General features: G+C 38.8%; 1 protein-coding gene and 1 pseudogene across 2 annotated transcripts in view; one reads left to right on the top strand and one right to left on the bottom strand.

The window, feature by feature from the left end:
• Window positions 1–416: 416 nt before the first annotated feature.
• GRPR (gastrin-releasing peptide receptor) overlaps window positions 417–25736 on the bottom strand; it is a 37731-nt gene continuing 12411 nt past the window's right edge. Inside the window, exons 2-3 of the mRNA XM_012638719.1 lie at window positions 3241–3592; window positions 417–1652 (exon numbers count right to left, since the gene is read on the bottom strand). Of these exons, the coding sequence (XP_012494173.1) occupies window positions 1263–1652; window positions 3241–3592 (742 nt within the window). The 3' untranslated portion in view covers window positions 417–1262. The remainder of the gene's footprint in view (window positions 1653–3240; window positions 3593–25736) is intronic.
• Window positions 21177–21785, top strand: LOC105805765 (annotated as a pseudogene). Its single transcript, XR_001137226.1, has one exon. The product of XR_001137226.1 is annotated as an ATP synthase subunit d, mitochondrial pseudogene (transcript).

The following is a 25736-nucleotide window of genomic DNA, read 5'->3' on the forward strand; positions in this document are numbered from 1 at the left end:
AACTGGATTCAGGGTTTCTAAAGTAAGGTAGTCAAATCTTTTTAGAGCCAATTATACTCTCTTGGAAAAAGAAAAAGATTTCAGTCCAGTCTTTTTCTGCATATGGGCTCTTTCATAAATACTCTTCTCAAGTAGAAATAAATCTGTAGCTGTTTTTCAATCAGTTCTTAAAGTTAAGACCCCTGCAACTTTCTTATACATATTCAGACAGAAATATGTACTACTGAAATTTTGTTCATTTCCTTCCACAAACTTTAGGAGAAACATACATTAAATGTAAACATATTTCTATTTCCTCTCAGATATTATCTCTTCTTTTTTATATTGAAACTACTGCTTCAATGTAGCAAAGACGGTTAAATCTAAGTAAATATACTTGGCTCAAAACCGGCATACCAAGAATAAATATCATACTTTATGCATTTATAAATATCTGATAAATTGACAGCATGATCCTTTTTTCTTCCCAGTGGATTTCTCTTCTATGGTGGAACAGCATCCTGGGTGGTTTAAATTGAGTAAGACTTCCATTGAGCGAGAATTCAGAGCGTAAGATATTCCTCCACAGCCACACATGGATCTTTATATATGTGTCAATGTGTTTGGTTGTATTTTTGCCTTCAAGTTATGTATTGTTTCTCCTATGTCCTTAGTAACATCTTTTTTTTAAAAAAAATCAATGTTTAGGGAATTGTTTTATATTAAACTGGCTTCCAGTGTTATCAGTTTGGAGACTGTCCCTCATGCATGGGGCTCTTTCACAGGGCTGATTTTTCATTTTAGGGGTGTAAATAAAAGTTGTTGCTTGGTTCTTGTATTACAGATATTCCTGGAAAGGGTGTATTTTTAAAGCACTAGCATCTGCTTAAAGAAATGACAAGGCGAAGCCTTTCACAAAGTCCACGTTCAATGTATGATTTCTCTGTTATATAAATCTGGTTGTTCATATAGTTTTTATGACTTAATTGGCCGCAACTGTGTATCAGAACTTGATGCTTAAAATAATAATTTCCTATTTGTTCCCTTTTCTAAAAGCTGTACATCAGAAAAAGCATTCACAAGCTGAAATGGAAAACATCAGCCTGGTGGCTGACTTTAAAACACAGTAGTGATTCATTTGGGTCTCTCCCTGCCCACCTACGTCACGCACACGCATTCTGAAGGGTCTTTGGAGGGCACAGAGACAACAACAGATGTGAGGGTTCCTGACCAGCCATAAAACAAAACCAAGAGTCTCTAGGGGGGCAAAGTCAAGGGTCAGCCTAGACATACCCCTCATGACAGATATTCCCATTGATGAGGCTAAAGGTGGCCACCGAGGGGTTGGTACTCTTGAAGGAGGTCATGCAGGTGGTACTTCTGCCAGTGCTGTGAGACCGGGTGATCAGGCCAGGCCGGCAACAGAGGAGCTGGGTGTTGAACTGTTTCCTGAAACTCTTGCTCAGCAGGTAGAGGGCAAAGGGATTCACACAGGAGTTGGTGAAGGCCAGGAGGCGGGCACAGATGCTGGTGACAAAGTGGAGCATGGACGTGTCTACCTCGGAGTAGTGGTAGGAGCGGTACAGGTAGATGATGTGGTTGGGGAGCCAGCAGAAGGCAAAGAGGCCCACAAACACCAGCACAGTCTTGGCAAGTCGCTTCCGGGATTCAATCTAAGAAGAGAGTCACATGGAGAGAGACAGAGGGACCAAGGGACAGTGTCAGAGGAATGCAGAGAGACAAAGATTCAGACAGAGAGACAGGAGAAAACAATTAGGGAAACAGATGAGCTCACAAAGCCACAGAAAAAGAGTTCAATGGAAGAGGCCAAGAGAGAATCAGATAAAATGAGAGAAAAGCGATTGAAACAGACAAAGAAAAAAAAAGTCAGAAACACAGAGATGGAAGCAGAAACACAAGAGGTAGGATAGAGTTAGAACACGCCACTGAGAACAGATCTTTAAACAAAGTTGATTACATGTTTGAATGGATTGCACAGTGACATTCTAGTAGGTGCCCTCTTTTTCCTCACGAGAGCATTGGTGCAGTCTATTAGCCATACGACTTCATGTCTTTCTTTGCTCCACAGTTAATACTTTCTTATTCTTATTCCTTCTGATGCTCAAAAAAAGCAGCCAGCTTTATTCTTCATCATTGATCAAACCAAGATAACTCTTTATGATTATTATTATTATTTTTTTAATCTCAACTTATTTCTAGACTATACTATACAGGAACGGTCTTAAACAAAAAGGTCTGAGCATCTCCTTTTGCTCCCAACTCCCTCTGCTACCTCAAGGGGAAACAAGTTTTTCATTAGAGTTTGGGGTGTAATGGATGTATGCTACTGAGAGATCTTTCAAGTAGGGAGATGGTTTCAACTGAGAACTGCCACTCTTCCCCATAAAGGGCGAGGCCTCCAAGTGAGTCAGCTATACATTTCAATGGGATGGGGAATCTTTCTGCTTTTCCATCATGAATGCCACATAATCTACATCCGGGATAGAAGGCAAGAAGAACTGACAAGGAGGAGCAAGCCAGAGCCCTTGGTTTCCACCATTCACACCTCAAGGAAGAAATTATGGGGGGCTAGAGGGGATGGGGGAGGGAGTCTGACCATATGGGGGGCATCCTGCATGCTAGGCACTAAGGATCCTATGTATGCTCTCTCTCTTATAATCCTCCAATGAGTAGCCTTACAATATAAGGATTATTAGTCTATATCATAGATAAGGAAATTGAGATTCAGAGAGAGTAAGCGAGTAAGTCACGAAGCCTAGATTTGAGCCCAAATCAGTGTAAGCCTATCCTAATCAAACTATTTCTTTTTATTCAATTGACCTCATTTTCCTGCCTTCTTTGCTTTGTCTCTAAGTGGTAACCCTAGCCAAACAATGTGATTGGAGTTTAAAGAAGTTACATCCTATGAGCCTAAATGCTTAATTATTTAAAAAATAAAAAAAAAAAAACCCTTTTCAGATATTTCTCAAAAAGAAACACACTTCGAATCTTTCTGGTTCTCAACACCTCCCTAACTTAGGTCTTTAACAAGAGAGCAAGATTATAAAGAACGCCTGAATTCCTGGGCTTCTGTGGCTAGGAGTTTGTTTCCATTTAGCCTCTGGCCACAGATCACTCACCTCCTCTAACTGTAGAATCAAATGACATGGCCACATAAATACTGTACTTGTCAGTGGAGTCTCAAAGAAATGCAAGGGACCAAATCCCCAAGGAGGAAATGAATCAGTCCTGAGCACCCACCTGCTTCTTGACATGTATGTTCCCTTCCACGGGAAGATTGTAAGCACTTTGGATCAGATTTTTGGCAATGAAGTAGTAGTAGACGGATATGATCGACAGTGGGATGATGTAGAAGACCAGAAAAGAAGCCATGGAGTGAATTTTGGGGTGCAGCTCATTAGAATGTGGGTATGGAGCACAGCTAATGAAGGTCCGGTTGGTGCTTTCCTCGTGGAAGGGATGGAGGTCAGAAAACACGGCCTCCGGGATGGCCAGCAGCATGGAGATGACCCAGATCAAGGCGGCTTTGAGGCAGATCTTCATCAGAGCATGAGAGGCCTGGATATCCATTGGCCGGACAATGGCTTTGTACCTGGGACAGGAAAGAGGGAGCCCCATCAGTTTCCTAATATTATTCTGAATACCAGGGCCAGGACTAGGGTGAGGCAAGTAAGGCACCCAGGGTGCAATATTTAAGGAGGTACTCACTCTCAGGCTCATGGCAGTGCTGACTTTGAGCTCAAACGACCCTGACAGTGAGTGACTCCTTAACTTTGCACCCTAAGCCACCCTGCTTCCCTCACCCTAACTCAGCCCTGAAGGATGCCTTCCCCTTTCTCCAGAAGCATCATTCTGCCCATGTTCTCTTTATTTACTCTTAATTTAGAGCTGATTTTTTTAAAAAGTCGTTATTTTTTAAATTGACAAATAAAAATTGGGTATATTGTGTACAACATGATGTTTTGAAATATGTATACACTGTGGAATGGCTAGATCAAGCTAATTAGCATATGCATTACCTCACATACTTAACATTTTTGGTGGTAAGAACACTTAAAATCAACTCTCCTACTGATTTTCAAGAATAAAATATGCTGTTATTAACTATAGTCACCATGTTGTACAATTCACTCTCTTGATTTTAAAAACACCTCTCCAAAAAGCTGAAGCTCCTTTCGTTTTTCTTCCTAAATCATAGAAATTAATAACAAAGCATGTTGTTGTTTAAAGAAGGACACAGGGACAAGGAGGTGGGCATGTTTTTTTTTTTTTTTTTTTTTTGGCAAGCCCTTCATTTTGAGTATTCAAATACAGTTCAGGGAACTTCAAGTCACGGAGTGTTTTAAATATGCCTCTTCTCCCTTTCAAGGGATACAAAATGAATGGTCCACTGAGAAAGTTATACCTGGGAGGGTACCTGTAATTGTCAAATTGATCTTTTCCCTTGCCCTCCCATTCTCTTTCAGCCTTATCTGTTCTTGAAGTATTTAGGTCCTTCCTGGTTTGTGAGCTATTTGTGCCCCTGTCTTGGGTTGAGTGCTCTGGAAGGCAGAGCCTGAGACAAAGTAAGGCATATAAAAGTTTCACTGCAGAGAGTAATACCTGTGAAAGGAAAAAGGGGAGGAAGCCGGATTGGGTGGAGGGAGCTATCAGATCTTAATGTAGACCTGATAAGGTCTACACCAGCAAGGATGACTAACCATCCTGCTGTGCCTGGAACTTTTCCAGTTTTAGAACTGCAAGTCTTACATCCTGGGAAAACCCTCAGTCCTAGCAAACTGGGACAGCTACACCAGCCCAATGGGAAGCTCAAGAGCAAGGATTGCCCAGTGGAGGAATTTTGTTTTGGGTCTAAATGGCCAGACCTTTGTATAATCACCTTACTTAATCATTGGCTGGGGCCACCCCAAGAAGAGTGTGATCTCAGTCGCTACCTGGCTCAGTCACTGGGCAGGAACCAGGCAAGAGAGCATGACCACAGCTTGAAAGCTGAAGTGGACCCTAAAGGAGCTGATGGCTAGAGGCTTCAGCTAACCACACTCCCTGAAACAGGGAGAGTCTCTTCTTCAAGGGAGGTCTGAGCAGCACATCTCCATGTCTGCCATACTCCCCATACAATGCCTAGCACAGTAGGCCACAAGACAAGGGAAAGACCATCTTGTGTGCACTTGTCTGAGAACCTGCTAGAGGGTGAGCCTCTGGTAGGCAAAGACTATGTCTTTTTCCATCTTGACATCTGCCAGTACTGTGATTTGCACACATCCCACAAAGGTTTGTTCAATTGAATATGAGCTGCTATAGTGTGGAAGTTGATATGAGTTGGGACCAACCAAATGTGATGGTGTTCATTGCTGAAAATACTGTGTTTTAACTGGCTTCTACCTATGATACTCTTTTATATCATGACTTCAGTGAGGGGGAATGTTTATTTCTACTTGTTTCCATGTTGATTAGACCTCCACTGAGTTACTGCTCTAGGCTGCACCCTGACTCCTCATTCACTTTCCTCCTCCCACCAGGGAAAGGGGAGCAAGTTATTAAGTGGTGAGTTTCGGAAAAAGAACCTGGCTTGTGCATCGGGCTCTGGGAAGCCTATGGTTGTCTAATTGTCCCTTTCTGGAGGAATGGCCTGTCTAATACATGAGATGAGAGAGTGTCTGCAAGTTCATTATTGCTGTAGACCTAAGTTATATCCCCCAAACAGCTTTTTCAGACATAGAAGCAATCATTTTTATCATCGTCTGTCTGATTTCTTTATCTAGCTCTCTGTTCCCAGCTCAGGTAGGGAAGGGAGGGCTATTATTTACTGGACACTCGAACACTCTAGAACAACACTACAGTCCTGCTCCAGTGGACCAGGTTTGCTTTCATTTTAAACAATTACAAAAAACATACAAAAATCTGAAAGAAAGTTGTATTTTCCCGTGGTATCTTCTTTATTCAGTAGCCACTTCAAACATTTTTATTCCTAGTTTATAATGTAGGCAAGAAATTCATGTCTTTAATTAAAAGTATGCGAATATCTTTAGCCAAAGATATAAATGACTAAAGATATCTCTAATCAAATTTTAGAGATGAAATGGTAACTATGACTTCTCTCTCCATTTTCTGGCAGATAGCAGTGATAATTACCATTAACTCTCTAAGTAATGGTGATGCGCTCAGTCAGAAGCCAGAGTGAATGGCTCACCTCCTTCTCTCTTGGAAAGCTTGTGTTCCTAGGTACAAAATGCTATGGGAACTATTAAGCAGCTATTTCAAATTCACAACTTTTGAAACATAAAATGTTGTATAAAAACATTTCTTTTATAGTTTTGCCAGAAAATAGTGTGAATCTAAATCTAATTAAGCCTTTAAATTTATGTACCAGTTTTCAGGAAAAATGGGGATATAAGAACCTGCCAAATGATACTATAAGCATACAATCAAATTCCAAATTGGAAAATTCTACAAGAATGATGACCACATTTTTTTCAACAAACACACAGCATAGGAAAACAGGGAGGGGCTGGGCATGGTGGATCACACCTGTAATTCCAGCACTTTGGGAGGATCACTTGAGGCCAGGAGTTCAAGACCAGTCTGGACAACATAAGGAGTCCCCACCTCTGCAAAAAATTTTGAAAATTAGCCAGTGTGGTCATTCATGCCTGTAGTCTCAGCTACTCGGGAGGCTGAGAGGCAGGAGGATCACTTGAGCTCAGGAGTTCAAGGCTGCAATGAGCTATGATTGTACCATGCCGCTGCACTCCAGCTGGGTAATAGCAGAGTGATACTCTGTCTCTAACAACAACAACAAAAAAAGGCAAAGAGACTCATTACAGATTTACTGAAATGTGTAAGACATGTCAACCAAATGCAATGTGTGGACTCCTTTTGAATTTTGATTCAAACCAAACAACTGTAAGAAGATATTTTTGAGACTATTGAAGAAAATCAAACATAAATGTAGCACTGGTGATATCAAGGAATTGTTTTCGGTGTATTGAATGTGATAGTGGTATTGTGGTTATGTGTTTCATAAAAGACCTTGTTTATTAAAGATACATGCTAAAATATTTACCAGTGAAATCATATAATATCTATATTTGCTTTAAAATATTGACATAGTCATATATCACTTATGCAATTAAATATAAATAAAATGCATTGTAAACAATTTTCTGTTGTGGAATATTCATAACATATCAAGGAGATGAAAGAAATCCCATTTACTAAGCTCTTTCATCTCCTTGATATGTTATGAATATTCCATAACAGAAATCCCATTTACTAAGCTCTTGCCTTGTGCGAAGCAGAGAAGGGCATCTACACATTCTCATTTATGTTCCAGACAACCCCAAAAAGTAGGTGTTATTATACCCTTTCTACAGGAGGGAAACTGAAGCTCAGATAGTTTAAGAGGTTGTGCCGTCAACATTCAATTTAGAACCAGTGCTTTTCAGAACACCATAGTTCTTTCAGAAGAAAGCTTTGAGTAAATCCTTCCTAGAGGCAGAAAACAGACCAAACATTTCTCAAATGTACATAGAGCATACCAAATGTTCCCTGCAAGTCTGATGGTTCTGTATAACATAAAATGTATCAGTCTATTTCCTCTTCTAGCTTAGACTGTTCTGCCCAGAGCTCCCAGTTCAGGGAGACACCACTGAGTGGTTCCTGTTTAGGAGTGATGGCTGGTTGAACTGGAATGGATACCTGATCTACACCAGCCAATGACCTACCTGGCTAGATACTAAACAATCTCTTTTTCTCTTAAGCATTTAACCTGAAAAATAGAGAGAATGTAGGTAGTCAATGATAGATCTGGAAACAGAAAAACAAAAATTTTGATGTCAAGGAAAAGATCAGGGCAGCTATGTTTTAACCACGTACAAGATGAATAAGCAGAGTAGATGGGATTGAGAGAAAAAGAATGAATGAGACAGACATAAGAGGAGAAGTTGAGATGATGTGGCCCTAAGTCATATAGAGGGTATGATTTCTGGCCCAAAAACTACTTTTGAATGTACAAGAAATCTCCATTATAATCTTGCAATACTCCCATCCTCTTTTCACTTGAGTTAGAGTGGCTTCTGTTCTTTGCCAACAAGAGAGCTTTATCTAGAACAATTAAGATATGATGGCAGTTTAAAGTCATCACCAGATTTATTTCCAGGATCATTTTGCATAGATCATCCCCCAGTTGCATAGATCACGCCCTTTGAAAGAATGAGCTGTCAACTTCAATAGTACTCAAGAGACAGAGTAGTCTACACCCCATTCTTAAACTCTCCATTTCTTTCCTGCTTCCTTCCTTTCTTCATGCCCAATTCCAGAGTCTCCATTTGACTAAATTCAGTCCTTCCAAATTTCAGCTTAAATATCATCTTGAAGCTTTTGCTGACCAATCCAGGCCTTAATGATTCCCATCCTTTCTCCCTACCTGTCTGACTTTTATGACAGCATTATCAACTCTTCTCATTTTCTGCTTACTATGCACTATTTTGGATAGTTTGCTAGCTTTCTATGGGTAGAAAAGTCTTTTCTACCTGACTTTTCCTTGAATTTCCTGAGGTCAGAAGCTTACATCTTCTCCTCTTGTCTTCTTTCTGTATCACTAAATATGCTCCAGGTCCCTTGCTCTGCAAATCACTTATTTCAAAGTAGGGACTCAGCAAATACTTGCCAATTAATTGATTATTAATATGTGACTTGCAGATATGTCTCTTGTTTCCAACTTCCCACAAATGAGAGAGAGAAGATTTACTTTTATACACTAGTCAGTAAGAATCATTCTTCTATAGACTGACAAATTCACTCCTCTGATAATAAGGGGCTCAAGACTATTGTTTCTCACTTCTGAAAACAGCCGTACTTCATTTTTCTTATGCAAACATTGGAAAGGTCAAAAAATGTTCTCTGTAATAAGATTAATGTGTTAAATAGATTCTTGGCAAGTAGAAGTAGCTGGCTCCCACACTAAGTGTTGGAAACCTTTGCCCATGGAAAGGTATGTCTTTTATTTAAATATGGGCAGTTTATTTATTTTTAAGGATCCAGCATTTCAGTCCTTATTTGTCCATAATTACCTACAGAAGTCTGTAGTAATTGTTGAACTACAACATTTTTAAAACTCTATTATAATCCAAATGTATACTATATGGGGAAGACTGAGGTAAAGAAAACTAAATGAACTGAATAGTCTCTGGGGTAACTGACACATTGCCTAATTTAAATTAGAATCCTACCTAATAAGATTTGAGAAAACTATTAAACATCAGCTTTATTTTCTCCTGAGAATAGCACCAAGAATTTTTCTAAAGAAATGTAAGACAATTATTACCTGGCTTGTAAAATGACTATAACCCAGAGCAATGGATCTTTTCTCTTTTCGAGCTATTTCTGAGCAAATGAAGAACTTACTGGTCCTTAGTGTCCATCCAACTATTATCTTTAAGTATGTAACTGATTGCAGTCCTACTTTTCTGTTTTATTTTGGCTAAATAATTTCAATGCTCCTTTTCACGCCCCATTAATATACTCTAGTTTCCTCTGGGCTCCAACATAGATCTGGGATCACAAAGATCTGGTTCCTAATGGTGAGTCTATCAGCTAGTTCTATGGTCTTGGATACATCATGGACTCTGCATTTCAGTATTCTTACCCCTGAACAAGAGACAATTCTTTCTTGACAAGGAGCTAGTGAGGATCTGCCAACAAAATTGCTAGAAAGAACCCTATAGGTACTAGGTATTACATTTTCCATGACTTTAAGAACTGAGGCACTAGACTGAGTGAATACACAGAACTCACATCCCACTTCACTATTCCACCCTCCACAGGGGACTTGCAACTCAAGCTTTTGGGGACACTACAAAGAAAGGAGTGTGTGTGTGTGTGTGTGTGTGTGCACGCGTGTGTATGTGTGTGTGTCACACACACACACACATTTTTCTTTATCTAATCATCCATTGATGGACATTTAGGTTGACTCCATATCTTTGCTATTGCGAATAGTACTGCAATAAACTTACAAGTGCAGATATATCTTTTCGATATAGTGATTTCTTTTCCTTTGGGTAGATACCCAGTAGTGGGATTGCTGGATCAAATGGTAGTTTTATTTTTAGTTCTTTGAGAAATCTCCTTACTGTTTTCCATAGATGTTGTACTACTTTATATTCCCATTAACAGTGTATAAGCATTCCCTTTTCTCCACATCCTCACCAACATCTGTCATTTTTTGAACTTTTAATGATAGCCATTCTGGCTGGTATAAGATGGTATTTCATTGTGGTTTCGTTTTGCATTTCTCTGATGATTAGTGATGTTGAGCACTCTTTCATATACTTGGCCATTAGTATGTTTTCTTTTGAAAAATGTCTGTTCATGTCCTTTGCCTAATTTTTAATGGGATTATTTGGATTTTGTTGTTGTTGTTGCTGAATTCTTTGCATTCCCTGTAGATTCTAGATATTAGTCCTTTGTCAGGTGCATAGTTTACAAACCTTTCCTCCCATTCTGTGTGTTGTCTGTTCATTCTGTTGATTATTTCTTTTGTTGTGCAGAAGACTTTTAGTTTAATTAAGTCCCATTTGTCTATTTTTGCTTTTGGTGCATTTACATTTTTTTTTTTTTTGAGACAGAGTCTCACTCTTTTGCCCGGGCTAGAGTGAGTGCCGTGGCGTCAGCCTAGCTCACAGCAACCTCAAACTCCTGGGCTCAAGCGATCCTTCTGCCTCAGCCTCCCAAGTAGCTGGGACTACAGGCATGCACCACCATGCCCAGCTAATTTTTTCTATTTTTAGTTGTTTGGCCAATTTCTTTCTATTTTTAGTAGAGACGGGGTCTCGCTCTTGCTCAGGCTGGTTTCGAACTCCTGAGCTCAAACAATCCGCCTGCCTCAGCCTCCCAGAGTGCTGGGATTACAGGCGTGAGCCACCGCGCCCGGCCTGGTGCATTTACTTTTAAAGTCTTAGTCATGAATTCTTTGCCTAGGCCAACATCCAGAAGAGTTTTTCCTAGGTTTTCTTCTAGAATGTTTATAGTTTCAGGTTTTACATTTAAGTCTTTAATCCATCTTGAGTTAATTTTTGTATATGGTGAGAGATAGGGATACAGTTTCATTGTTTTGCATATGGCTATCCATTTTTCCCAGTACCATTTTTTGAAGAGGGTGTCCTTTCCCCATTGTATGCTTTTTTTTTTTTTTTTGGTCTGCTTTGTAGAAGATCAGTTGGTGGTAGGTATGTGGCTTTATTTCTAGATTCTCTATTCTGCTTTATTGGTCTGTGTGTCTATTTTTACATCAGTACCATGTTGTTGTGATAACTATAGCCTTGTAGAATAATTTGAAGTCAGATAATATGATGTCTCCAGCTTTGTTCTTTTTGTGTAGGATTGCTTTGGCTATTTGGGCTCTTCCTTGGTTCCACATGAATTTTAGGATAATTTTTGCTAATTCTGTGAAAAATGACATTGATATTTTGATAGGAATTGCACTGAATCTGTGGATCCCTTTGGGCAGTATGGTCATTTTAACAATATTGATTCTTCCAATCCACGAGCATGAAGCAGCACATTCATGGTTCAGTGGCAGAATTCTCGCCTCCCAATCCATGAGCATGGGATGTTTTCCCATTTATTTGGGTCATCTACAATTTCTTTCATCAGTGTTCTATAGTTTTCCTTGTAGAGATCTTTCACCTCTTAGGTTAAATGTATTCCTAAGTATTTTATTTTATTTTATTTTTGTAGCTATTGTAAATGGGATTTACTTTTTGATTTTGTTCACAGTTTGATCGTTATTGGTGTATAGAAATGCTAATAATTTTTGTCTGTTGATTTAGTATCCTGAAACTTTACTGAATTCATTTATCAAATCTAGGAGTCTTTAGAGTTTTCTAGATATAAGATCATACATATTATCAGCAAACAGAGATAATTTGACTTCCTCTTTTCCAGTTTGGATACCTTTTCTTTCTTTCTTTTACCTGATTGCTCTGGCTAGGAAGGACTTCTAGTACTATGCTGAATAGGAGTGGTAAAAGTGGGCATCCTTGTCTTTTTCCAGTTCTTAAGAGGAATGCTTTCAATTTTTTTTCATTCAGTATGATGTTGGCTGTGGGTTTGTCAAATTATTTTGAGGTATGTTCCTTCTATGCCTAGTTTATTGAGGGTTTTTATCATGAAGGGATGCTAAATTTTATCAAAAGCTCTTTCTGCATCTATTGAGATGATCATACAGTTTTTGTTTTTAATTCTGTTTATGTGGGGAATCACGTTTATTGATTTGCATATGTTGAACCATCCTTGCATTCCTGGAATAAAACCCACCTGATTGTGGTTTATTGTCTTTTTGATGTGCTACTGGATTCTATTTGCTAGTATTTTGCTGAGGATTTTTGCATCTGCGTTCATAAGGGATATTGGTTTGTAGTTTTCTTTTTTTGTTGTGTCCTTTCCTGGCTTTAATATTAGGATGATACTGGCTCATAGAATAAATTAGAGAGGAGTGCCTCCTCCTTGATTTTTTGGAACAGTTTCAGTAAGATTGGTACCAGTTCTTTGCACATCTGGTAGAATTCAGCTGTGAATCCATCTAGTCCTGGGCCTTTTCTTCTTGGGAGATATTTTACTACTGATTCAATCCCATTATTCATCATTGATTTGTTCAGGATTTCTATTTCTTCCTGGTTTAATCTTGGGAGGTTGTATGTTTCCAGGAATTTATCCATTTCCTCTAGGTTTTCTAGCTTGTGAGCATATAGTTGTTCATAGTAGTCTCTGATGATCTTTTGTATTTCTGTGGTATCAGTTATAACATCTCTTTTTTCATTTCTGATTGTGCTTATTTGAATCTTCTCTGTTCCTTTCTTGGATACTTTAGCTAGCAGTCTATTGATTTTATCTTTTCAAAGAACGAACATTTCATTTTGTTGATCCTATGTATTATTTTTGGTATCAATTCATTTAGCTCTGCTTTGATTTTGTTATTTCTTTTCTTCTGCTAGCTTTGGGTTTGGTTTGTTCTTGTTTTTCTAATTCCTTGAGGTACATAATTAGGTTGTTAATTTGTGGTGTTTCTTTTTTTTCTTTTTCTTTGATGTAGGTATCAAATGCTACAAACTTCTCTCTTAGCACTGCTTTTATTGAATCCCAGAGGTTTTGGTATATTGTGTTTCCATTTTTTAAAAATTTCAGCTTAATTTCATCATTGACCCAAAGATTGTTCAGGAACATGTTTTTTAATGTCCATGTATTTGTATAGTTCTGAGAATTCCTCTTGGAATTGATTTCTAGTTTTATTTTACTGTGGTCCAAGAAGATACTTTATACGATTTTGATTTTTTTTAATTTATTGAGACTTGTTTTGTGGTCTAACATGGTCTACACTGGAAAATGTTCCATGTGCTGATGAGAAGAATATATATTCTGCAGTTGTTGGGTACAACATTTTGTAAATGTCTGTTAGGTCCATTTGGTCTAAAGTCTAATTTAAGTCCAATGTTTCTTTGTTGATTTTCTGTCTCGATGATCTGTCTAGTGGCGTCAGTGGGCCATTGAAGTCCTCTACTATTATTGTATTGTTGTTCATCTCTTTTCTTAGGTCTAGTAGTATTTGTTTTATGAATCTGGGTGCTCCAGTGTTGGGTACATATATATTTAGGATTGTTATATCTTCTTGTTGAATTGATCCCAATATCATTATATAATGACAGTCTTTGTCTTTTTTTACTGTTGTTGATTTAAAGTCTGTTTTTTCTGATATAAGTATAGCTATTCCTGCTTGCTTTTGGTTTACATTTGTATGGAGTATCTTTTTCCACTCCTTTACCTTCAATCTATAAGTGTCTTTACCAGTTAGGTGAGTTTCTTGTAAGCAGCTTATGGTTTGATCATATATATATATATTTTTTTTTTTCTTTTTTTGAGACAGAGTCTCACTCTGTTGCCCGGGCTAGAGTGCCGTGGCATCAGCCTAGCTCACAGCAACCTCAAACTCCTGGGCTCAAGTGATCCTCCTGCCTCAGCCTCCGGAGTAGCTGGGACTACAGGAACGCTCCACCATGCCCAACTAATTTTTTCTATTTTTAGTTGTTTGGCCAATTTCTTTCTATTTTTAGTAGAGACGGGGTCTTGCTCTTGCTCAGGCTGGTCTCGAACTTCTGAGCTCAAGCAATCCTCCTGCCTCGGCCTCCCAGAGTGCTGGGATTACAGGCGTGAGCCACCACACCCGGCCTTGATTATTTTTTTAATCCATTCTGCCAACCTGTATCTTTTAAGTGGAGCATTTAATCTATTTATGTTCAAGGTTAATAATGATATGTGATGTTTTGTTCCCATAATAACGTTAATTATCTAGTTGCTTTGTAGTCTCATTTGTGTAATTGTTTTATGAGACTTGTGATTTTCATAATTTCATGTGTTTTTATGATGGTGAATATTGACCTTTTGTTTCCATGTTTAGAATACCCTTGAGCATTTTTTATAGGGCCAGTCTAGTGGTGATGAATACCCTCAGCATTTGCTTGTCTTGGAAAGACTTTATTTCTCCTTCACTTATAAGCTTATTCCAGCAGGATACAAAATTCATAGTTAATAGTTTTTTTCTTTAAGAAGTCTGAAAATAGGACCCCAATTTCTTCTGGCTTATAAGATTTATTCTGAGAAGTTTTCTGTTAGTCTGAGGGGATTTCCTTTATAAGTGACTAGACACCTTTCTCTTGATGATTTTAGGATTTTTTCCTTCATGTTGACTTTAGATAGTTTGATGACTATGTCTTGGTAAATTACTTTTTGAAATGTATTTCTCTGGAGTTCTCTGAGCCTCTTGTACCTAGATGTCTAAATCTCAAGTAAGACTAGGGAAGTTTTCCTCAATTATTTCCTTAAATAGGTTCTCCAAACTTTTTGATTTTTCTTTTCCCTTGGGAATACCTGTGATTCATAGGTTCTGATGTTTTATGTAGTCCAATACTGCTCTAAGGCTTTGTTCATTTTTAAAATTCTTTTTCTTTATTTTTGTCTGGCTGGATTAATTCAAAAGATCTGTCTTCAAGTTCTGAAATTCTTTCTTCTGCTTGGTCTAGTCTATTGTTGCAGTTTTCAACTGTATTTTGCAATTTCTTCAATAAATTTTTCATTTCCAAAGTTCTTTTCTTAAAAAAAATCTCTTTGATGAATTTATCATTCATATTTTGAATTGATTTTCTATTTCTTTGTATTGGTTTTCAGATTTCTCTTGAATCTCACTGACTTCTTTAAAATCAACATTTTGAATTCTTTATCTGGCATTTCAGAAATTTCATTTGGGTTAGGCTCTATTGCTAGAGAATTAATGTAATACTTTGGGGGTGTCATAACATTCTCTTTTTTCATATCTCCAGAATTGTTATGCTGGTCCCTTCTCATCTGGAGAAGCTGTCACTTCTTATTTTTGAATTTACTTTTGTTTGGATGGATTTTTTTTTCCACTTGAGGATATGACTATAACATATGTTGAATAGGGTCATTTGGCTTTGTTTCTGTATTCTTTCAGTGTCTAAGGCTCTGTATGAATTCCTTGGTTATAAATAACCTTAGTGTGGTGGTTTTCTCAATTGCTGATTTTTATAGCAATGTAGTGGGCACATGAACAGGCTCTTGGCATCCTGTGGAACTGAGTGGCAGAGGTTTTGAGAAGCATATCTCATTCCCAAGCTCTATGCACTTCTGTGGGATTGCTTTCAGCTCAATCAGAAGAGGTAAAGGGTTGGGGAGGGTGGAGCTCTGGTTTTTCCTACCAGAATAAGAAAAAAAGAGCAGTGATGTGGGGCAGGAGAGGATTTATATCCTTCATGGAGGGAACAGCCTGTTAGCTATGTAGCTCATGAGTCTGAATGTGTGATCCACAGGGCATGGGATAGTGAAGAGCTCCAGCAAAGGGGAAATTAAAAAAAGATTTCCCCAATTTTCCTGCCCTCACACATGGGAGGGGAAGCTCAAGGAACTGAAAGGAAAAGAGATGGCAAGATAGAATGAGAGGAGGAGAAAAGAAAAGAAGAGAAAAAAATGAAATTGGAGAAGAGGAGAGAAGGAGGCAGGGGAGAGGGGGAGATGGGAGGGAAGGGGAGAGGATAGAAGGGGTAGGGAGGACATTAAAGGACCAAAAATTGTATCCCATATAGCAACACAACTCTATGGTAAATGGGCCATTTCCCTGAAGACATATTTATCTGGACCTTGTCAGCGTACTCTGCTGCCCAAAAGGAAGCTGGACTAAGGGTGGTGGGTGGTTGGAGGGGAGTGGGGCACTTAGGGAAACATACCAGCTCCTTTTATTTAAGAATTATTTTAAAATAGGCAGAGCTTTAGTTAAGAAAGTAACAACTATCCCCATAACATGCTGAAATAAAAAAAATTTAAAAAAAGAAAGTAATAACTATCTTGATGGAGGATGAACTCATTATGCAAAAAAGCATGCCTCTCAGGTGCATGAGGCCGAAGAGACATGAGCAGCATATGGCTAAAGACATTGGGGGCTTGTGGAATTGACACTGTTGTAGTCCTTGCTTTCCTTTCTAGGTTTGGTGGAAATAATATCTTGAATAAGAATAAGTGTACATTTGTGTTAAACTTGGAAAAGTTGATGAGCAGGGAGTTGAGTTCAATCTGTCTCTCTTATTGCAATAGTTTTGACGTCTATTGCAATAGTCTTTAAAAAAGTCTTCTTTGCCATTTTAAGAAAAAGATGATAAGTAAAATAATCCAAGCAGCTTCCTATCGGCCTCAAATCCAGGGCAAGGACACCCCTCATTGCATGTCTATAGTACACATTGCACTAAATTAGTGTTCCCCCTTTACTGAGGGCATACCACTCAGTAAAAAGAAATTGAATATACACCTACATTGTAAGTATGTTAATGTGTAAATTATATATATATATATATATATATATATATATATATATATACACTAAGGTACTAACTAGGTACAATAATATTAAGGAATTATTGTTAATTTCATTTGATGTGATGATGGCATTGGATTATGTAGGAGAACATCCTTGTTTTTACTAACTATACACTGAAATACTTAGGGCGAAAGGTGAGGATGTTTGCAACTTACTTTCTGAAGCTCAACAAAACAAAACATAACAAACATACATACACACACACACAGAAAGAGAGAGAGAAAAAAATCCAGCAAATGATAATTGTTGAATGTGGGTGGGTATTATATGGGAGTTCATAAACAAGTTGGGGAGAAAACGTACACTAAAACATAGAATTCTAAAACATGAGCTAACAGTAAAATAAAAATTCTAAAATAGTATGTTATATTTTTTATTCTACTTTATTAACAGTAAGCTCTTTGCCATCAGAAAAACTTTATAAAAGCATATTATAACTGTAATATGTTGAATGTATCATATTTGATTAGAGCCTATACCAGGAACCAGGGAAGTGCTTCCTTCATTATATTCATATTATTCTTTGGGGCTTGCAATTTTAATATCACCTACAATCTGTGGAGTTTTGGTCTGCTTTGTCTCAGCAGGGATATTTGTAAGGCACTTGCCCACTTGAGGAGGTTAGTTGAATTAAAACTCGACCACACACAAACACACATCAGTCTGCAATGCCTTGCCATAAGCTGCAAGTGCAGAGAAGAGTAAAGGTGCTCTTGTTGAGCCTTCTACATGGTAAGATGCCCACTCCTGCTGCCTGAGCTACACATGATAAGGAATCCTCTGATGTGGAGTCAGTGAGGGGGTGAGCCTCAATTTGGATACTACTACATATTACTAATGTTTAATTCATCCTTATATTTAAATAAAAGTCAATATAAATAGAGGTTTTGGTAACTTTTCTCCCTTACTTGTTAGAGCAGGTCGCACCTCTCCAGGAGCATGTGAATTCTACTTTGGAGTCCATCGTCCCAGAGGACACTTGGCAAAAAATTTGGCTAAGGCTTCAGGGAGCTTTCTAGTGGTTTGCAGCAGAGATCTTCCTGCCTCAGAAGGAGGCAAGCTTTAAACTCAGGCAAAGGAATTAGATCATGATCCATGTTACAAAGTGTAATCACACTTTTCTTTTTCTTTTTCTCATTTTCTTCAGGGAGATTAAGAAAGAGATCCGGGCAGGATCACTCCTCAGTAAAATTTTGAAGGTATCTCTTTGGGAGTGACAATTTCCTCTCCATCATGTCCTCTCCCTATAGGCAGCCACTGTCCCCCTGAGAGCAAACCCTGTTTTGTGTGGGGCAGCAGATGTCAGTCATTGCTCTGTAGTATGGACTGAAGTCAGTGTCATCACCTTCATGTATGTAAAGTCCTACCCCTGACCGTGGAAGGAAGGCTCTGTTTCCCGACAAAGGAATTTTTTTATTCCTCCGCCAAGTGGAGAACACATTTGTGGGACAAGGGCTGCAGGCAGCCACACTTCTACATATTTACATTTTTCCAAAGTCTCACTTTGCAGATATCATGTGGGAATTTCTTTCTTACATAGATTACAGGGGCATATGACCATTCTGTACCTGGGTTTCAACTAGATTGATCCTGTTAACAATAACAGCCACCACAACTGTAACAGCTGAAACTTACTGGATACTTGCTGCGGATCATGAAACTATGCTATAAGCTTTGTTTAAATTATCACTTTTTATCCTTGCAACAATCCTATGTGGCAGGTACTAATATTGTTGCATCAGAGACAGAAATTGAGCCCATGCAGGCTGTCCCATAAGCCTATCACCAGGCCATACAGCTTTCTATCATGATGGTCCTGTGGTTGACCAGGCAACCTGGGCTTTCTGCTATTTGGAATGAAGGAAGAAAACCAATAAAATCATCAGATTTTTAGTTTTGTTTTCTATCCACTCTACCTATGGTGAAAGCAGTGTTCTTAGACATAAAATTCCTGTTCTTCCCTGAGTCTGCTATACTGAATTTGCTACATTTTTCACCCCCCTATACACACCCTGCTGTTCCCTGGTGGCCTGAGGCCTAGAGTAGGCTCTGGGATCTTTGATATATTCAGAAGGCTCAGGGGGCCAAAAGGGGCCATCTGAGTGAGACTTGGGAGCCAAGGTGAAAAATGGCATCAGTGAAGGACTAGAAACCACAAGCTGAAACTAGATTAGAGCCACTGACATTGGGAAGGTTTCAGAAGTAAAGGTCTTGATCCTGGGACAGAAGGGATGTAGAAGCTTAGGGATAAAATGGAAAGAGACATGCAGTAAGTTTCTGGACATCTTATGGCATTTTCACATAAGGAATTGGGCAACTATTGATCCTTGGGCCAAAAATGAGTTTCAGCAGGGTGATCCAATTTCTAAGCTCAATGCTAATCCTATAAGGGAGCCTGTCAAAAAGGGTATACACAGGATGAAATATTACAGTTGCCAGTGGATATGTTTAAAATGACAAAACAAAGTAGTAACCCAGTTAAATTTCAGTAGGTGCGCAAACATCCTGGCACAAGTTGTTCGTAGGCCGTTCCCAAAAAATGTTATGGAGGGAAGAACATATATTTAAAACTCGTTAGACTTTTTCAGCAATTTATGAGCCAAAAAGTTTGAAGAATATTTATAAATCCCATTTGCAAACTGTAGTTAGACATGACCTGCAATTACTCTACTGCGTAGCATAGAAGATACACAGAGAAGTGGGGAAAATCACAAAGACAAATGGAAGGTATAATAGACTCTGGGTCATAAATTGTCTTCATAAATTGTCATTCACACCCAAACAGACTCTGAGGCAAGGATTTAGGTGCAAATAATTCATTTGAGAGGTGATTCCAAGAAGCACAGCGAGGGAGTGGGGAAGTGAGACACGGAAGGAATGGAAGCCAATAAAGAACACCACCGTGAGCAAATGGAGGACATTATTGCTGGGGACCCCTGGGAGATCACAATGAGTCCATTCCAGAACTGTGCCACGAAAGGATGAGAGGGTTGTGGTGTTTACCTACCAATTCTCCTCCCTCTTTGGCTGAGAATTGTTCTGTGGTGTTAATTCTGGGGCATTCTATCCTGCCTCAAACCTTCCCTTGGACAGAGATCACCCTTGGACAGAGAAACACAGGAAGCCCAGGTCTATAAGTGACCTCCAGGGTGCACCAGGGGATATGGATGCCACCACTGTGTCCATTCTTCTGATCCAGTCAATTTATCAAATATATATATAATGAAATATCAGAGACAATTTCCAGTTTTTAAATATATTTCAAATTGAGGATAAAAATAGAATTTCCAAATTATCTCAATAAAATGCATTTTTTTTCCAGAATAAGAACCATTAAAGCTCAAAAATACCGTCATGGCATATGAGTCATTGTATCTAATTATAGAAATTTAACAGCATGTTTATATAAATGTCCATTTATATTTAAATAAACACTTGTGAGAGGTTTTATAAATGGTGAAATGGTAACTCAACTTTGTAGCTTCTTGGGTCCCCTGGCGCAGGAGGTTGACCCTGGCAGTGTTGGGGAGGCATCGCCATGTGGAGAAGGGGCCCAAGACAGGGCGAGAGGGCCTGGCTGAAGACTGGGAGACCTGCACTCTACTCCTACTTCCATAATTAGCTATTTTTGTGAAAGCATGTTGTCTCAGTTTCTTTTTATTTTTTGTTATTTAACAAAAACTTACCTAGCATTTAACTGTGTGCCTGGCACAGTTCTCATCACTTTTCAAGAATTAGGGGAAACTTTCCCTCTACCCCTACCTAATAGTACTAGAAGGTAGGTGTTACTATTGCCATCCTTCTTTTTTCCCCACAGATGAAGAAACTAAGGCACAGAGAGGTTAAATAACTTGTGCAAGGCCACACAGCTAGCAAGTGGCCAAGCTGGGATTTGAACAGGGTAATCTGGCTCCTAAATCCAGGCTTTAAACCATCAGATTTTAATATCTCCATTTTCTTCATCTATGAAACAGAACTAATGATACCAACCTTACTTACTATGATGAGGAGCTAAATGAGATGTTTCAAAAGCACTTTGAAAAATAGAAAGCACTATTTAAATAAAAAGGTATTGTTACATTTCCTGAAAAGGAAAGATAGTCCTCTGGAATCTCAACTGGTCAAGATTTCCACAACAACCTCTCTCCTCCATTATGAACATAAGTAACAGTCATGCTAATGGTACACTCACTCTTTTGACTAGGAATTCTAACACTTCATAAAGCAGTCAACATTTCATCATTACAGGCTGCTGGGGAGTCTGGGCCGTCGGGGTCGGTGAAGGATCCCAAGATGGCTAGGCAAAAACTTGCTCTAAAAGCTATTGACTGGGTAGCTTTTGGAGAGATCATACCCCGAAACCAAAAGGCTATTGCTAATTCCCTGAAATCTTGGAATGAGACCCTCACCTCCAGGTTGGCTGTTCTACCTGAGAATCCACCAACTATTGACTGGGCTTACTACAAGGCTAATGTGGCCAAGGCAGGCTTGGTGGACGACTTTGAGAAGAAGTTCAATGCCCTGAAGGTTCCCGTACCAGAGGATAAATACACTGCCCAAGTGGACACTGAAGAAAAGGAGGATGTGAAAACCTGTGCTGAGTTTGTGTCTCTCTCAAAGACCAGGATCGAGGAATATGAGAAACAGCTGGAGAAGATGAGGGACATAATTCCATTTGATCAGATGACCATTGAGGACTTGAATGAAGCCTTCCCGGAAACCAAATTAGACAAGGAGAAGTATCCCTACTGGCCCCACCAGCCCATCGAGAATTTATAAAACTGAGTCTGGGAGGAAGTTCTGGCCCTCATATTACACACTCTGGACATTAAAAATAAAAATAATTATATAGTTAAAAAAACATTTCATCATTACAAAAATTATAACAGTCCTCTGATATATTAAAAGTAGATACTCTATCCCCATTTTAAATATTAGGAAACTGAGGCTTATAGAGTGATTTGCTCAAAGTCACATAGCTGGCAATTGGAAGGACCAGGGCTCAAACTCAGATGTCTCTTCAAATTCAGTGCTTTTGAATTTATCCCCACTATGAATAGTGCTCAATTAAATGTGACCCCCCCAAATTAAAAACAAAACAAAAGAAAGCAAACAAAGAAAAATGAAATAAAAAAAAGAAAGAAGGGAGTTAGTGTTTAATGGGTATAGAGCTTCAGTTTGGGAAGATGAAAAAAGTTCTAGAGATGGATGGTGGTTATGGTTGCACAACGCTGTGAATATACTTAATGCCACTGAACTGTACATTTACAAATGGTTAAAATGGTCAGTTTTGTTATGTATATTTTACCACAATAAAATTTTAAAAAGAAAGAAAAAAGAGCAAGGAAGGAAGGGAAGAAAGAAGAAATAGCTTGTAAGCTTGTCATCACACAACTTTAGGGGTATCTTAAGAACCAAGTGAAATAGTTGCTTTGAGTCAGCAAAAATATCAACAAGGAATATGGATGAGAGGCACTTAGTTAATTTGAAGGACTTTTTCAGTTAAAAAAAGTTATTATAAAAGGACAAAGAGCTCATTGTAAAAATTTAGACAGTAGAGAATTCTAAAAACAAGAAAAAAATCATCTGTAAGTCTTACATGTGATATTTTGATATATTTCTTTCAAATTTTTCCTTCGTCTTTTGTACAGAATTGAGAGCATACAATTCTATATCTTTTTTAATGATCTATAGCATAAGCATTTCCCAGTCTCACACAGATGCCCATGACCTCTCTAGCCAGCAGGCAGTGCTCTGCAGATGGCAGCAAGCCCCTCTGGGCACCATGACCTTTCAGGGAACCCTGGTGGTCACTGGAGGGCAATGTGCCTGCTTTCACAGGTTCTTCCTACAATCCGCTCCAGTGCAACAAAGACATCATGCTTAAATGAAGCAAAGCACACCCCACTCTCCCCAAAGTAACACATCTGGCAATACAAAGCATACCTTAAGCACCTACTTTTGCATGGTCCTGTACTATGCACAAAAGAGTTTAAAGAAATATAAATCCTGAATACTCAGTGATATTTTCACTCATTCCAGCCTGGAAATTAAGAGGGTCAATAGAACCTGGGTCACAGGACTATCAATTTCTTAAGAGTAGGGTCTATGGTTTGTAAATTTCCTGCATACTTTATTGATTGAATAAATAAATGACTAAAACTAAAAATCTACAACTATCCATCCAATTTGTCTGGCCCATAATGGCTTACTTTCAGAGAAGGAAATGGGTTCAAGATGCTCCAGATGACCCATCCCTCTCCTGCCATGCTCCTGACCAAACACTCCTCTCAAGCCCTCTTACCCCAAATCACTCTGGACACCATCTTACCAGCCTTTTCCCAAGAGACCTCCTATAGCCAAAACGTTTTCTATTTCTCTAACCATTTCAAGTCTAGAAGGATCGCCAGAGGCAACTCAGGAAGTGATTCTCCCAGAGCCCAATTCCCTGTTTTAACAATTTTAAAGCAACTGGCTCACATGAGCCTGTGATGAAAAGACCTTAGAGGCAGCAGCACCGTACATGAGGGTCAAGCATTTGAAGGAAGGGGTGAGAAGCACAGCGCCTGTTTATATCTTCCCCAGTAAACAATAGAACGGTCCTGCCCTCGTGTCCACTACCTATGGAAGTTGGAATCCATCTAAAACTTGATTTAAAACCCACTCATTTTCTTTATTTAAACAACTGTTAGCATCACAGAAGACTCAGAGCATGCTGGAAAAAACACTAGGCTTAAAGACTTTGGCTTGACTCTCAATTTTACTGTTTTTTAATCATGTGATGTAGAACCCTCATTTCACTATTCTAAAAACAGGAATAATGATAGGGATTCCTGATAATCCAAAAAGCCAATGTTCATGATATGACAGTGCCTCAAAACCCTAAAGCATCACACAGACGTGTGATTCTTATTCATAATACCTCCTAGGAAGTCTTTCCTAGCTACCTGGAAAGGGGTCTTGGATTCCCTGAGGTCTCACTCCATTGAAATAGGAAACTCTCACTGCTAAATAACCACGCTAGAAAACACGCACACTCTATATCACAGACAGTAAACTAAGACCCACTGACCAAATCTGGTCCTTTGCCTGTTTCTGTATGACCCGTGAGCTAAGAATAACCATTAAAAAAATGGTGATCTAGTATCTTTTGTAACAACTGGATGGAACTGGAGCCCATTCTTCTAAGTGAAGTATCACAAGAATGGAAAAACAAGCACCACACGTACTCAATACTAAATTGGAGCTAATCAATCAACACTTATGTGCACATATGGAAATCAAGTAGGTGGGGGGGAGGAGGGGATGTGTAAATTCACACCTAATGGGTACAATGCACACTACTATCTGGGTGAAGGGCACACTTGTAACTTTGACTCAAACTGTATGAAAGCAAATTATGTAACCAAAGTGTGTGTACCTCCATAATATTCTGAAATAAAAAAATAAAAAAGAGTAGTTTTTGCATTTTAAATGGTTGAGAAATAAATCAAAAGAAGAAGAATATTTTGTGATGTGAAAATTTCATGAAATTCAAATTTCAGTGTCCATAAATAAAGCTTTGTTGGACCAGAGCCACACCCATTTGTTTACGCATTGTCTGTGGCAGATTTCACCCTACAAAGGCAGAATTGAGTGGTTGCAACAGAGACTGCATGGCCCACAAAACCTAAAATGTTTACTATCTGGCCCTTTACAGAAAAAATGTGCCAACTCGTGGCCTATGTGCACTGAATGTGTGAACGTGGCTAATGTTTTTGTTGTTCTCTGCCCATCCATACCAAAGCTGCCAGTTCCTTCTTTAAACAGAGGTAAGCCCATCTTCCATCTCACACAGCACTGCCTGCTAGACTTACTAATTTGTGATAATGAAGATAATAGGTCACTGAACCCTGTCGTTGGTCTTCCAGTACTAAGCACTCATTGCTCAGGATGCTAAGTCAATCTATGAACACATACATGTCTCAGGCTCTGCTTGGCACTATGTAAATAAAAGTCTTTGGACACTGGGGATTTAAAATATGATTGGGGAAGCAAAATATACCCAGGAAAAGCCCTTGACAAACTATACAGGGATACTTACATGTGCCTTTGTGAAGAATTCTTAGAATAGATGATGCTAGGTTAGCATAGAAAGTGCTATTATCCTAGTACAGACAAATGCATACATATCTAATTACAAATCTCTTTTCTATGTAACTATGGAATATAACACTTAGAGGTCATCAGTGTCATTTACTTAACTTAAAGAAGAGGAAACTGGATTCCAGAGAGATCCCACAGCCACTTACCTGAGAACCAAGACTAGACCTGGGTCTCTTGATCCCCAAGTCAGAGGAGATTTTTATGTTTGACTGTAGCACTTTATATTCTCAGGTTTTTTTAAAGCACAAGTAAAGAATACTTAAAACTAAATATTGACTGCTCTAGTCTTCATCCAGCAGTACATGTATTCCTTAAATCATCATCATTCTAGCCTTCAATTTTACCTCTATTGACAATCTAAGAAAGAAATGATGCCAAGTTCTGATTTTTCTGCTCTTCTGTGATGTTTCCAGTTATTTAAAGTGGAAGAGGAGAAGAAAGATAACAGAATTCTTAAAAATTTGTTCTGGGCTGGGCGCGGTGGCTCACGCTTATAATCCTAGCACTCTGGGAGGCCGAGGTGGGAGGATCGTTTGAGCTCAGGAGTTCCAGACCAGCCTGAGCAAGAGCGAGACCCTGCCTCTACTAAAAAAATAGAAAGAAATTAGCTGGACAACTAAAAATATATAGAAAAAAATTAGCCAGGCATGGTGGC

Source organism: Propithecus coquereli, unplaced genomic scaffold (genome assembly GCF_000956105.1).
Source record: "Propithecus coquereli isolate 6110/MARCELLA unplaced genomic scaffold, Pcoq_1.0 Scaffold132, whole genome shotgun sequence".
In the NCBI taxonomy this organism is placed as follows: Eukaryota; Metazoa; Chordata; class Mammalia; order Primates; family Indriidae; genus Propithecus; species Propithecus coquereli.